This window comes from Tuber melanosporum, assembly GCF_000151645.1.
Source record: "Tuber melanosporum whole genome shotgun sequence assembly, scaffold_6, strain Mel28".
Lineage (NCBI taxonomy): Eukaryota > Fungi > Ascomycota > Pezizomycetes > Pezizales > Tuberaceae > Tuber > Tuber melanosporum.
Genome location: NW_003299106.1, coordinates 1,121,719 through 1,135,666, shown reverse-complemented (window position 1 = coordinate 1,135,666; position 13,948 = coordinate 1,121,719). Strand labels below are relative to the sequence as shown.

At 46.4% G+C, this 13,948-nt stretch overlaps 3 protein-coding genes; 2 read left to right on the top strand and 1 right to left on the bottom strand.

Annotated features, from left to right (window-relative positions):
• Positions 1–870: 870 nt before the first annotated feature.
• Positions 871–2,871, top strand: GSTUM_00009689001 (uncharacterized protein). XM_052355821.1 has 1 exon: positions 871–2,871. The coding sequence occupies exon 1, from the start codon at positions 1,318–1,320 to the stop codon at positions 1,702–1,704; it is 387 nt and encodes a 128-aa protein (XP_052211786.1). The 5' UTR covers positions 871–1,317; the 3' UTR covers positions 1,705–2,871.
• Positions 2,872–6,071: 3,200 nt separating this feature from the next.
• Positions 6,072–8,160, bottom strand: GSTUM_00009688001 (uncharacterized protein; the record flags this gene model as incomplete). XM_002840853.2 has 2 exons in its annotated part: positions 6,072–7,308; positions 7,379–8,160. One exon carries the CDS (start codon positions 8,158–8,160, stop codon positions 7,738–7,740), a length of 423 nt encoding a protein of 140 aa, XP_002840899.1. The 3' UTR covers positions 6,072–7,308; positions 7,379–7,737.
• Positions 8,161–8,596, top strand: GSTUM_00009687001 (uncharacterized protein; the record flags this gene model as incomplete). XM_002840852.2 has 1 exon in its annotated part: positions 8,161–8,596. One exon carries the CDS (start codon positions 8,161–8,163, stop codon positions 8,332–8,334), a length of 174 nt encoding a protein of 57 aa, XP_002840898.1. The 3' UTR covers positions 8,335–8,596.
• Positions 8,597–13,948: the final 5,352 nt, after the last annotated feature.

The following is a 13,948-nucleotide window of genomic DNA, read 5'->3' as shown; positions in this document are numbered from 1 at the left end:
TTTTTTCAACCTCCTGATTTAGCCACCAACGGTCGAATGACTCTTCACTCATTTGTACCACCCATTGCTCTGGTTCCTTATCACCAGTACTGATTCAAAGGCAAAACAAGCTTTTCCCACCTATATCTCTTTCAGTATGTTTGTTGTTCCTACACCACATGGGGTACACACTTCGATTTGTTCCTCACATTAATTCTAGAAGCTCATCAACAATCATGGCTCGCTTTCCTCCACCTAACATATTTTCGCTTGGTCCAGTGGTTGGGTTTGTTTTTCACTAAGTCTTGGTTGTCAGGTTTCATGGTGATGTCCAGTTCCCATGTGGGAATACCTTACCCAGTACAGTACAACACATGAGCATTTTCTATGTACAGCCATTGCCAGGAACAAGGATCGGGTGAAGGCAGGAGTTCTGAGTTAATTCGGGAAATTTTGAAAGGTATGATGCTGCTCGGAAGCGATAATTTTTTCCATTCTGTCTCACTTTTTCCCCGGACATAAGTAATCTGGACTAGTCGGGAAAAATGATAGCGCTTTCTCGCAATAACTTCTATGCAAATCACTGTCGTAAGTAATAATAGGAGGCAATCAGAGACTTGTTATAGCCCGTGGTTCTCGATGGCGGAGTACGGTATTGGAGGAGACTTTAAGGAACCCCAAGCACTGCACCGGTATCTCGATAGGGTCACGTTTCACTTCTGGCATCACATTTGAGTATGTATAACAACTCATACCGTACCAATATTTTCGTGTTCCTGGGTGGGACCAGTCCCACCACACCAACTTCAGTTTAATAAACAAATCCGCCACCCATCTGCTACCTTATATATGCTCCCAAATCCCTCCGTGAAATCCTCGTCAAAGGTTTGGCCAAGCCACCCACTGCTACCGGCTACGGTGCTCGAGGACTTCACAACTCCAGAAAGCGTTACATTATGTCTTTTCTAGACCTGCCAAACGAGATAATCCTTCTGATCGCAAGAGGCTTCCGGACTGCAGACTTTCGAACGGGGGGGAGATACCGACAACGGGAGTGTCCTCGGTAAGCAAGACATCTGTCCGCACACTGATAGACTGCGATGTCGACACAACGGCCAAGGGGGGGAACCGCCTGACGCTACTACACGCAACAGTTCGCGAGAGACGTCCCGCAATCGTAGAATTACTCCTGGAGGTGGACGGAATCGTCCTACATTCGCAGCAGTGCGACCGAACGCCGCTACGCGACGCCGCCACGATGGGAGGACACAGATAAGCCAGGCATTCCCGGCGGGCCCGCTAGCCCTATACCCTGCGGCCAACCTATCCGACAAGGGGATGACACTGCTACACCTGTCAGATGAGGGGCTCGACGCCAACATCCGCGGCACGTGCAACTGGACGCCGCTGCAGCTGGCCGTTTGTCAGGACAAAGACCGGAACTACATACTCATGATACTGCTAGCCAATAAGCGCGTGGACCCGAACCTCAAGAGCCAAAACGGCTTGACACCATTTCGTGAGGCGGTCAAGCTCGGTTGCGAAGCCGCAGTTCTGATATTCATGACCTCTGGCACGCTCGACATCAGCGCCGGGGACTCGGGCGAGGAGACGCTGCGGCAAGAAAGAGGAATGAGGGAGTTTCTAGGTTGCTGCTTGAAAGGAGCGATCTTGATCTTGATGCCAATCGTGTTGGTAGCAGTTCAATTAGGTCGCTGGCGATGAGCTACTCCTCTACTATCAGGAAGCTTGTGCTGGATTATGGGGGTTCTGGACAGCAAGTTGTGAACGAGGCATCCGTCTCCCGGAAGAAAGTGGCTGGAGGGAGAACTGGGAGGTGGAATAGGTGGGGGTATGCCTAAAGTGTGTACGATAGAAGCGTGTGGACGCAATACCGTTCGTGCGACTATGAAAGTACAACTCAGCTGAGTGAGCTGTTGCGATTGAAGACTTGATTGCATCGTCTTTGCCACCTCGACTTGACACTCACAGCAAATGGGCGGGGGAAACACGAAGCAAAGATGGAACAGGAGCCCTCGGGACTCAGGGGAGACACCAGATGATCCAATTCCTCAGAAAAATCCAACACCACAGAACAGCGAACCATATCAAATCACATAGGCACGAAGCCATCAAAATTCCAATTCCATTTCGCCTGCACGATTGCGTACATGAGCTGCCCTCATGACCCTAACACCCCTCCGAGCAAGTACACCCCCAAGAACATGCCCCTGATCGTACCATTGGCATAGAATAATAAAAAAGCGAGTACGTGAGGCAATTATCTTCCCTCCCCTTTCCGCCTGATGGCCTTTCCATCTGCACCTTTGACTCCCTCGTGCGCGCTGAAACTTTTGAATTTCCCTCTACCTTACCCCAGCATCAAGCAGACGCCAGGCGGCCCCTGTTAGCGCTACTGGGAGAGTACATTCGGGATGAAAGCCAATTGGCCAATTCCTGCGAGCTATCGGGCCGCCTCAAGTGTGGGGGAAAATGCGATGTTCCTTACAGGCGTACGGGGAGCGTCCGGTTAACGCCTTCAGCGATCGCTTGCATTAGCGTCTCGTTATCGATATCGCATAGGGTCTCCGGGGGTCTAGGTCTGGTTGGTATTTGTAGTATCGTGGTGGTGGTGAGTGCGGGTCGATTGTCTATAATGTTATATCAAAGGGTCGCCTGTTATATGTGCTTGTAATTAACGGGAGATGGCTACCCGAAAAAGTTAGACCCATTTTACGAGGTCACAGCACAGTACGAGTAGGGGGTTGAGAGTATTTACTCTGTCTCCTGTTGCGAAGGCGGATGGTCGGTATTATACGTGATTGCAATCTCGACTGGTTCTCTATGGTTGTAAAGTACATTACAGGCGCGACACCATCACATCGATAGGGTATTATACTTGTATTTTCACGAGTAATTCGTGCGGTGATTGATATGTTGGTCCTCTATGTTGGTCCTCTATGCTAGAAGTGTAGGGGCTCCTTGCCTTCGTTGGTATGGTAGGTTGTTTTTCTATCTTTTTGTCCCTCGGAGGCGCCGAGTAGCTCTTTTCTCTTCCCCCCCCCACTTTCTATCAATGATAATTTCACCCTATCGAAAACCTTTCAACCCCTCCCACACCCCTTACTGTTTTCCTCGGAAGTTCAACTATCATACGGAATAATATATTTATTAATGCACGGATATGTAATCGAGGCATCATGGTGCGTAGCTATCCTTGGAATGGAACATCCTGTGCCGCACTCGGGCACCCATCGACCGGTTCCAAATCAAAAGGAGCACGCACAATCGGCGCCGCTGATTTGGATTGTGTAACATCGCTCTTATCGTGGTTATCACTTCTATCTCACACTACTCGTATCGGGGCGATACTCGGGTACCGGCAATACATTAGGCGTTTGCCGCGGCTCGCGCCTTCCGGTACCCAATCCGGAGCACGGGAAAATGATGTGCTGCTCTCCGCGCGGTCCGGCCCGAACGGTGCGCCGTGCGTAAAAGAGGTCCCTCTTTGAAACACCGACCTTTTGTGAACGGTTCCGCGGCGATCAACCCGACCTCAAAGCTTGGGATTACCCACACCTCTGGCAACATATCGGTGGTGTTCGTCAACAGTGCTTCCAGCCGCCTGGCAGAAAAATGTAAAGTAGCTTCGGAGCCCCGTGCCTTGCAAATCTACGTATCGAGGTTTGAAGATACTGGGTGCGCAGAGCTTGGTAGACATGCAGATTGAGAAGGTTGATTAGTGTCTAGATGCTACTTTTCCCGGCCCATTTTCTTTTCTTCTTTTTTTTGGAAAGTGTCTTCTGCTTCTTCCGCAGATATATTTAACAAGCAGGTCAGTCTACCCCCAGCCCCTGCGCTCTGGTTTCTCAATTTTGCGGCCAACGGTGGTTGGCACTACCGGTAGCGATACGATTGTACAGTACAGTACCTGCGCTCGTTAACGTTGGGGGATACGGGTGCTCAAACCTTGGATGAGATTTGAATTGGTCTGGAGTAGATTTCTATGGCTAGCACTGATTTGGTTAAACCCCATCCCCCGTCTAGACCGAACCCCATCTGCCCACCCAATGTTCCCACTGGATGGGCTTATGTTAGGGCGGATGGGGATGAATCTTTGGTATGAAAACAATAAAAGAATAAAAGGGTAGTGTAATGAAAATAAAAAGGAAGGATAAAAAGAAAGTAGGAGAGAAAAGAAAGAGACAGAGGCGGGGAATAGGATCAGAGTACCAGTGCTCGTGCTCGAGCAGGCGGGAGGAAGGAAGGGTGAAAAAATGAAGGTATCATGGGGGGAAGAGAATCGAAGGGGAAGGGACGAGCTGGAAAATGGAAAAAGGAAAGAAAATGGAAAAATGGAAAAAAGAAAATGGAAATGGAAAAAGAAACAACCTACTCGCAGAAGCACAATTCACCTCGGATCACGTGCTGGTACGTTCTCCGCTTGTAGGAAGAGCTGCACCTCTCCGCCCCCACCCCAGCAGTGAAACTTGGCTGGTGTTGTGTGATGAATTTCGGTATTAGGTAGTCTCGAAGGGAGCAAAATTCGTGACAATTATCTCCATGTGGGGTGGGTAGAAGGCGCGGTTCACCCATTCTTGAGAATTGGATATGCCAAATTGTCCTGTTGATTGATCGCTGATCTAACTGCACTTCTGCATTACTACCGTACTCGAGTACAAGTATTGTCACCGCTGGGGGTACGACGAAGCAGGGCGGGTGGCAAATAGGCATCAACAACAAGGAAAATTGCTCTCGATAATGGTCTGTCGGCGAGTGCCGTTACCTGCGTCAGGACAAGGGTTCGGGAGCAAAAATAACCCCCTCCTACGAATCGACGATGTCAGGAAAGCGATATCCTGGTTCTCCGTGTGAGGTAAGTTAACGCTTCCAGCTATAAGAGTAATGCGAGTATTTCCTTTTGATGTGCGAAGTGGACTACCGTATCTACTACGCTGTGGCATGTCCGCGTACGGATGAGAAACAAGTTCAATCGCCCGCCTTTTGAAGTTTATTGTCAATAATCTCACAGCTCACTACAAGCGGCAGGAGGGGAACATCACAGTTGACTAGACAAGATTAACCGCTACCATCTTGCCTCAATGCACCGGCCCAATTCACGAGTGGTGTCACTCGCGCGGCCGAGTAGATACATCGATAAACTCAACAATAAGCTTGGTGCTGGTGGTGTAGAACTTTCGTACGTATGCCATCCACAAACTAACGAATTCCGTGCTCAGGCATCTCAAGTCCCCTTGTTCATTATGATGCGCGCGGATTCTACCGTGAAAAGGGACACGTGGGCGTCGATGTTGCTCTATGGTATGTGGTGAATCGGAGTATTGCTCCCTTCATGTTACTTGATTTGTTGGGGCTCATTGGCAGGTGGCGAACAGCGATTATAGATAATACTGTACTTTCAACAGGCATCAGGCGCGGCTACAGAAGACCCACCGCTGCGTGCCTGTAAACGAGCGAGTGATTGGCAGTGACAATGGACTAGATGCAGCGTTGGCATCGACACAGTGGGATCCCTTGCAAATGGTTGGGCAAACCCGAACCCGCGGTGGTATTTTTTTCTTCTTCTATTTTTGAACCATCCGAGAAAAGCTAAGGGGAGATCCGGTATTCTGGAAGGCCCTTTCTCAACGCCTTTTGTGTACCCCCTCCTCCCTCCCTCCAACCCCCCTATTTCCCCCCTAGAAGCAGAAAAAGGAATGAAGGAGGAGTACATCTATCTCTTATCGCATGCGCTGCCTTGGTATTTTCAGACGGATCACACATGGAAGGGTGGATGGCGTTGGTTCGGAGAGCCGTCGTCTGGGTTAACATCCTTGTTCCAGCAATTGAGCTCCGCTATTGGCTGAGGCATGGAGTGGCGAGAAATGGGCAGAAAAGGGAACTAGCAACCCATTTATTATACTGGAAAGGATTTCGAGGGGATCCTTGACGTAGTACTGTACTCTATAATTACTATGTACAGTACAGTACACGTACCAAACATAACCACGAAAACGGGGGAAAAAAATCTATATAGAAGTTGTCTGTACATCTCCGACCGCCCATAGCAAATTCGGACTCAAATGTTCGGGTTCATTATTCCTAGTACGTGTATAATTGGGTGGGAATCCGGTAGTTGTGGAGCTATCTAATTTTGTACACGAAGGCTTACTCGCTCGTCAATTCCTTCGTCTGCAAGCTTTACCGGCCCGTGGACAAATTCCGGGGAGGGGGGGAACGGCAATATCAGCGGGCCTTAGCCTGCCAACATTGAAGTGAGTGATTTTACATGCCTCAGGCGCCCCTCTCTCAGAAACTAGACAGAGATTTTAAGTCAAGACTAACGGCTTTCTGCTGCCACCACCTCTTGATAAGCGACTTCTCCCTCCTCGAGTTGTTGATTCGATGAAGTGCAGTGAACGGGAAACACTCTCCGTCCTCGCCCTCGTCCATGAAGCTTGCCAAAGAATTGGGGTTAGGATTGTGCTTGGCTGTCGCTTGGCTCGGGTTCGGGGAGTGTTTTTTTTGTTTTTGTTTCTGTTGTGGAAATATTTCGTATCATGTCTGCTGGAATAAGGCACCGAGAGCTTATAGTCCGATGGTGGGGAGAAACAACTTTGAAACACCTCAAGTAATTAGCGAGAAAGGCGCTACCTGTTTTGATGCCTGTTTTGATGCCTGTTTTTAACCCCCCCCCCTTTTCTCCACCTTTTTCCACCCGCTGTCCCCCCCCTCTAGACTCTGGATTGGATGATGGTGAGGAAGGTATGGTGGGGCAACCTGTAGATAAAGGAGACCTCCAAGATCATCGACGGGGGGACCACCTTTCCTCTCTAGCACAACTTCATCTTTTGTAACTAAGTCGGCAACTCGAGCTATAAAGTCTCGAGTTTTGTCTCTTCTCCGCTGCCCCAAACCTTGTCAAATATCAAAATTTTAGCAACATCAATCCCGATATGATGGGTTATGAAGCTTCCCAAGTCGGGCACTATGACCCGACGTTCACCCAGAATACCCGCGCTGGGCCGGACCCCAGCCGACTATGGAGGACTCCGTCACCGCCGATATTTTCCACCAACGTCGATGCGTTCTCGCAACATCCCAGGGCTCAGTTAGAACAAGCGCAATCCTTGGGGCGGCGGCGCAAACTCGACTCAAGCCGTCGGGGTATTGATGGTCTTGCATCTCATCATCCTAACCTTGCTCTTATTACCGATACCGGGGAATGGCCCAGCGGTTTCGCGCAGTTCCCCCGCAACTCAGTAGACTCCAATAGTAGCTACAGTGCCAACCACTCCCAACCGGACACCATAGGTTGGAACACCGATGCTGAAATTGACCAGTGCGTCAGGTAAACACAAAAGCTCTAACACCCCGTCTCTTTAATGAGCTAACCAACCTTTATTTGTAAGCCCCGAGGAATACTCGGCCCCAACCTACTTCACCAGTGTCGGCTCTCACAATAGATTGAACACTCCCATGCTTAGTCCCGATGTTTATAGCCACCAAAGCGGTTCGTCCACCCATGCCACCGGAAACGCTATGGGCCAAATCAACAACTTCTTCTCCCTTCCTTCCAGTTGCCCACAATATCCCGCCAGACAAGAACAGCAGTCATTCGGTGGTCCCCAGGGCCATGAACCATATCCCCAAGGCCATGGACCATATTCTCACGGCCATGAACCAATTCCCCAAGGCCATGAACCATATTCCCAAGACCATGAACCATATCCCCGGGACCACGAACCATATCCCAGCTCAACCATGGGCGATATCGAGCCTCTTCTCCACCACCAACCCACCCACCGCGATGGGGGCCGGGACGTCACGGAGGATCACCAAAACCCGAGCCCGTACGTGTGCGATATCTGCTTGATAGGTTTTGGGCGCGAAACAGATTTGAGGAGGCACGAAAATACGGCCAAAAATCACACTCCTGCGAAGGGTCCTGCGTGTCCGGAGCCCAAATGCAAGCATCCAGATAAATTCACGCGGGCCGATAATTTCCGGACCCATTACCGGAAGCAACACGGCAAAACCGGTGATGAGGCCGACAGGCTTATTTCCGAGTGGAAGGCTAGGGAAGAAATTAGGTCCTAAGTGGGAGACGGCGGCCGTGTGGCAACGCGGAGGCGTGAGAGTACTGCGGTAAAGAAGGGCGGTAGTGCCTGGCGAGGGCATATGGCGATGGTGGAGGACGTGGGGAGGGGAGAGCGTAGGAAGGGGGGGGTTCTGACTTTAATACTGCCGGTACGGTACTCTCCTGCGGTGCTTGTACGACTTTTGAGGGTCATAGCGGCTGTGTACTACACCTCCCCGGGAGGCTGCGCTAGGCTGATTAGAACAGGGCTATGATGGGTTGGTTTCTTTTAACGGCCTCCTTTCTTTTTCCCTTTTTGGTCTTATTGTGCGTTGTGCTTTTTTCTATCCTGCGTCCTGGGAGGAAACACTTGTTTTGCATTCTACTTGTATGAGCTGGCTCTGCTTTTTTTCTCACTTATCGCTTCCGCTATTTTCTTTCTCACCCTAACGATGAAATGATTGCTCCTCCCGGGGCGTGTACAGTATTGTGGTTCATTCGGAAAATTTTGGGACGCAATGAGGTTCCGTGAGAAAGCTTCGAGTTCTCCGTGTGTTTGGTATGATGTTGTTGCAGATTTCCAAGTTTGAAAATTTCCGAAACTCTGGTCCATACAGCACAACAACTCTGCATCCGCCTGACTATGATTGTGAAAATCCCATCCAAACATGAATGTGTAAGATTACGGGATGAAAATCAAGATATTCCTTCCTTCCTACGTACTATCATAAGTAATTGGGCCGGAGATCACAAGGAAAAATCTGCTGGAATTTCTAGCTAGAGCCTTGGGCGAGAAAACCGGCACGTTTGGATTACCTCCATGTAGATTGGCGCGGGCTGTACTCATCTTTGCGAAGACAGATCCCGCCAACCTCGCTAACTGGGATCTAGTTGGTTTTCGAGGTCTGTTATGTCACCATAGAGAATGACCGGGACTCTCATGATAACGGTCCAAGTCTCTGGCTCGCCAATTTTCATCCAAATCTACATCATTTTAAAGGAAAGTTGCTGCAAGAGTACTTTCCATGTTTAAGAAAGAGCATAAGATACTTACCGCAGTCTTCTTTTGTGTTCGATGGTATTTTCTTTTCAGATATCCCTAAAAGTATACTCTCGCCAAGCCTAAAGAGTAGCGCAACAAGGGCAGGGTTTAATAGGTGCGAGAAACATGACTTTCACCTTCATCCTCCAAAGCGCCAAGAGCCTGGAGGACACGAGCCTTCTAGGCAAAGACAGGTGAGAGGCGCAGTAAACAGTTTGAGGCTATCTTCAAACATCGCTGACACCCTCCCCACTTTACACCAAAAATGGGCGTTTTCACTTTGTGAAATTTCAGCTGTCAGGCTGTAAAAAAAGTTTTAAAATTTGCTAGAACCTTTGGAGCCATTAAGATTTCATCATTCAACGGTGACAGGCTCTGTTGGTTGATGGACATGATGCAAGACAAGAAATAACAATGGTGAATGAAAGATACTCAAATTTTAATTAGGTTTCCCATACCAAAGGTACATGCAAACTGCATCCAAGCTGGCTACAGAGCTTGCAGCATTCAGAATGAAGTGGAAAAATTGATATAAGTTTTAACCAGAGATTTGGGGTAATTCCCAACACAGCTGAATTAATTTTCTCAATTGTCCCTTGCTTTGTGACAAATAAAGCATGGCTAAAATTAGCGATTTTGAGTAAAATGGGTGTTTTTTTTAGGGATTTGTGTGATAGCAAAGGTATACAGTAGCTCTTGGAAATCTTGTTATTGTGAGGAGGAAAAACACATGTGTAGTGGAGAGAGTACATGTGTTTGACAGGTGGTCCATGGCCGATTTGCTCCTTTTGAAATACATGGAAAATGTAACCAGTATGGGTACTCGGTTATTGGTGTTGTTTTATGTTTTGTTTTAAGTATTGCTTTGATACTTGGTTTGTTTTAATTATCGTTTGATACTTGGTTTTGTTTTATGTTTAGTTTTAAGTATCGCTTTGATACTTAATTAGTTTTACCAAAGTGTATTGATTGATACCTTTGATTAGTTTCGTGCATGCAAGACATGAACAGATTTGTGTATTTAAAGACAGCCTGTTTCTACAATAGAAAAGGCAAACTTCAACAGACAGTATTTCAATATACTTAGTTGAACGGTTACTTCTTTTATTCCTCAGTACACTCTCGCAGCCTCCTTTAGTTTTCAGCTCTTGCCTCCTCTCTGGAAGAGCAGGCCACCTGCCAAGTATCATATCTATTACTGATAACGTGATTAGCACCTTGCGAACATGTTACAGAGAAAATGTTTCTACATACTAGGGTAAACCCCTATGACTGATAGGAAAAGACAGACAAGTACAATCATTACTGTTCTAGCTAAGCACAAACATACCTTCTAATAATCTGCAGATATTACATATCTATTATCGAAAAAATTAGCCTGGTACTATTATTAGTGTAATTGATACTGCGGGTACCTTGTACTCTGCTAATGTTTCTGATACAGCAAAACTAAATGACTCAAAATATTCAGAAAAATATATGGCACAACTTGATAACAAATGACATTGTTATAAAAGGATAAGTAGTACAGTCATGTCCATTTGATAATGATACCCCACTCCGGCAACCACAACTGTAACATGTTTACAAGGTGCTAGTCACACCATTAGGATATAGTAGGATAGTTGGCAGGTGGCCTGCTCTACCAGAGAGGAGGCAAGAGCTGAGAACTAAAGGAGATTTCAAAGGTGTACTGTGAAACAAAGAAGTAACTGTTCAACCAAGTATATTGAAATACTATCTGTCAAAGTCTGCTGCCTTTTCCATCGTGGAATCAGAGGGTAAAATATAAATTTACAAATCTGTTCATTTCCAGCATGAACGAAACTAATCAAAGATATCAATTGATATACTTTGGTAAAACTAATTAAGTATCAAAGGGATACTTAAAACAAAACATCAAACAAAACTAAGTATCAAATGATACTTAAAACAAACCAAGTATCAAAGCAATACTTTCAACAAAACATAAAACAAAACTAAGTATCAAATGATACTTAAAACAAACCAAGTATTAAAGCGATACTTAAAACCAAACAAAACTAATAACCGAGTACCTGTACCAGTTACAATGGTGAAGTAGTCTTCAGGTTGAATAGTATCTCAGTTCAACAACAGTCTAATAAGCTGTTGTCATAGCCTCATCTTAAGTTTCGCATAGTTTGACATTGTTATGGTATTCGGATGGTAGATGGTGATCAGATAAGGTTGTCGAGAGCCTGTTCCATAGTCTGATTTTCCTCATCACTGCTTTCGAATTCTGGCTTAAAATATTGTGCCCAAAATCCATTCCTAGTTAGGAGCTCAATCTGCCATTGTGCGGTTTCTAGCATCGTTGGTGTCCAGTACATTGTGATATAATTGATTGTTGGATTGAGGGATTCATTTGGCATGTTGTCTTTCTACCATTTGTTCACCATGTCCCTAGCAGGCTCTAATCCTTCTAGCAGTTCCCAGCTGTTTTCGCTCGTTGGGAATCTTATCCATTTTACTAGAAACTGATTATTGCCATGCCAAAGGGGCTGGTCCCAGATCTCTTCAACTTTCTGTTCATCTTTCTTCTCAATAGCGATAGTTGTGGGTCAAGACTGGATTCATCCTGGGGGCTTGGAGGTGTCATTTGGGTGGAATCGCATGATATCACAGTTGTGGAAAACAGCAGTATTGCGACGCTACATGTGTCTATCCATCTGGACAATGGGGTTTTCTGTATGCTTGTCAAAGGATAAGACCTTGATGTGTTCTCCCCATCGTGCTTGTAATTTCCTACTGCATCCAATATTTGTAATGAACATGTTTCCGCGGACTGTAAGCATGTCACCTGGTGGAATAGGAACATGCTTGCATTGTCGCTTCTGAGCAGTAGTGGTGCTTCGGAATCGTGCAGCTTGAACAGCTTGGAAGGCATCGTTCTGAATAGCTTGATTGCGGTTTAAGTGTTCATCTGAGGTGGGGATTGAGGAGTTCTTGAACAGGGCTTCAGGTAGGAGAGGGTATCGGTGGCCGAAGACTGCCTTGTACAGCGACATACTCAAGATGTCGGAGTATCAGGTGTTAATATATGGGACACGCTCAGTGATTACGGGTTCCCAGTTGGTCTGTCATTCATTGATCATGTTCCTAATTCCAGTTTTGACTGCGCAGATCTTTCATTCTGCTTGGCCATTAGTCTCATGATATCCAGCAGCAGTCATAATATAGTGGATTCCAAGAGAGATCTAGGTTTGTTTCCAGAGTCTAGCGGTGAAATGGGAATCGGCATTACTGGCAATAGATAATGGGTATATATGGGGGTTAAATAGGTAGCACTAGAGGTTATTCCAGGTGTCTTTAGAGGAGTTGGTGACTTTCATTGGTATTAGCCATGTATATCTGGAAAACGTATTGACAGTTACTCAGATAGGGTCATATCCAGTGGACTTGTTGAATAGTCCTGTGAAATCGATGGCATAGGATTCGAATATTTCACAAGGTAACTGAAGGGTCTGCGCTTTTCAGTCAGGTAGTTGTGTTCGTTCCTTATTTGCCTGGTAGAGTTCACATTATTTGACGAAGTTGCGGAGGTCCTTTCATATTTCAGGCCAGTAAACATATTATGAGGCATATTAGAGGTTGCGGTCTGCACTATGGTGTCCTTGGTTGTGGATTTCGGTAATTACATATTCCCTAATGGCCATTCCATTGAACCTATAGTCTTTCGTGATGTATAAGAAATGTTAATTATAACAGGTACTGGTGTAGACCATTCCATTGGATATATTGTAGGGAGTAAGATCTCTTTACCTGGAGCTATCTATAGCTTTGAAATAGATTGGATCATAGTGGTAACCTGCTATCATCTGGCTTCGGAAAGAGGTGGTTAATTCCACTGTAGTTGATCTAACATCTCATTCATTCTCAATGAGTGATCCTCTTGTCGCTTCCATACGGTCTTTTTCTTCAAGGTTTCATAGAACTATCAGTGAAGCTTAAAGTTTGTGGGAGGCATGACAGAAATAAGGGTTTCATTGTTGTATACTCGTAAGGGTCCACCGTACAGTGGCCGTGAATCAATTATGTAGGGAGAGGATGGCGGTGCTGACTGGGCAGGGTGTAGGTAAGATATTGCATGTATGTAGGCTGCTTCTTGTTTGAGTTCTTCATGACCTTGGTGTCTTCTTGGGCTAGGGTTAAGAGTAATGAGATGTTGGATCGACCCATCATTAACTTCATCAATCATCTCTGCTGCTCCTTCTGCAGTTGCAAAACTGGTGTTTTTGGAATCATCAGCAGAAGTATAGTACGGTGGCTGGTATCTGTTGCCGAATTTAATTTCAGTGTGGGGAATGGGGCAAGTATTAAGATACCAGTGGGACCAGTAGAGTCTGCTTTGTTAAAGCTCGTGAGGAGCTGTACTGTGGAGGATGCACTCATCTTTCCTCTCATCATCGATATTTTTCCCTCGGTCTGTTCCCGCCACTCTGTACATGGTGTAAGAGAAGCAAGAGGAGAGAGAGGCAGTACTGGTGGTAGCCAACCATGGATCTTGTTCATAGGAGGTATTATCTGGGCTATCCTTGCTGTCTTGTAAGGCCATAAACAAGAGTGGTATCTGTGAGTGCTTGGTTCTCATAGAGGCAGGAGGGAGTATCAGCTAAATAGTTGGTTCTTCCAGTGGTATAGATGATTTTTGCATTGTATTTGCTAATTTCTCCAATCCATCGTATTCTTCTCCTTCCAGAGATGTTTTCCTTCTTAAGATTAGTAAGAGATTAGTGATCAGTAACAATAGTGAATGTATTACTCATCAGGATGTGGTTCAAGGTAGTAAGAGTATCAATTACTGTAAGGACTTCCTTGTCTGTGCT

Bases quoted from the DNA above. Each gene is read 5' to 3' on its own strand.
- GSTUM_00009689001 (XM_052355821.1), top strand. From the start codon at position 1,318: ATGACACTGCTACACCTGTCAGATGAGGGGCTCGACGCCAACATCCGC.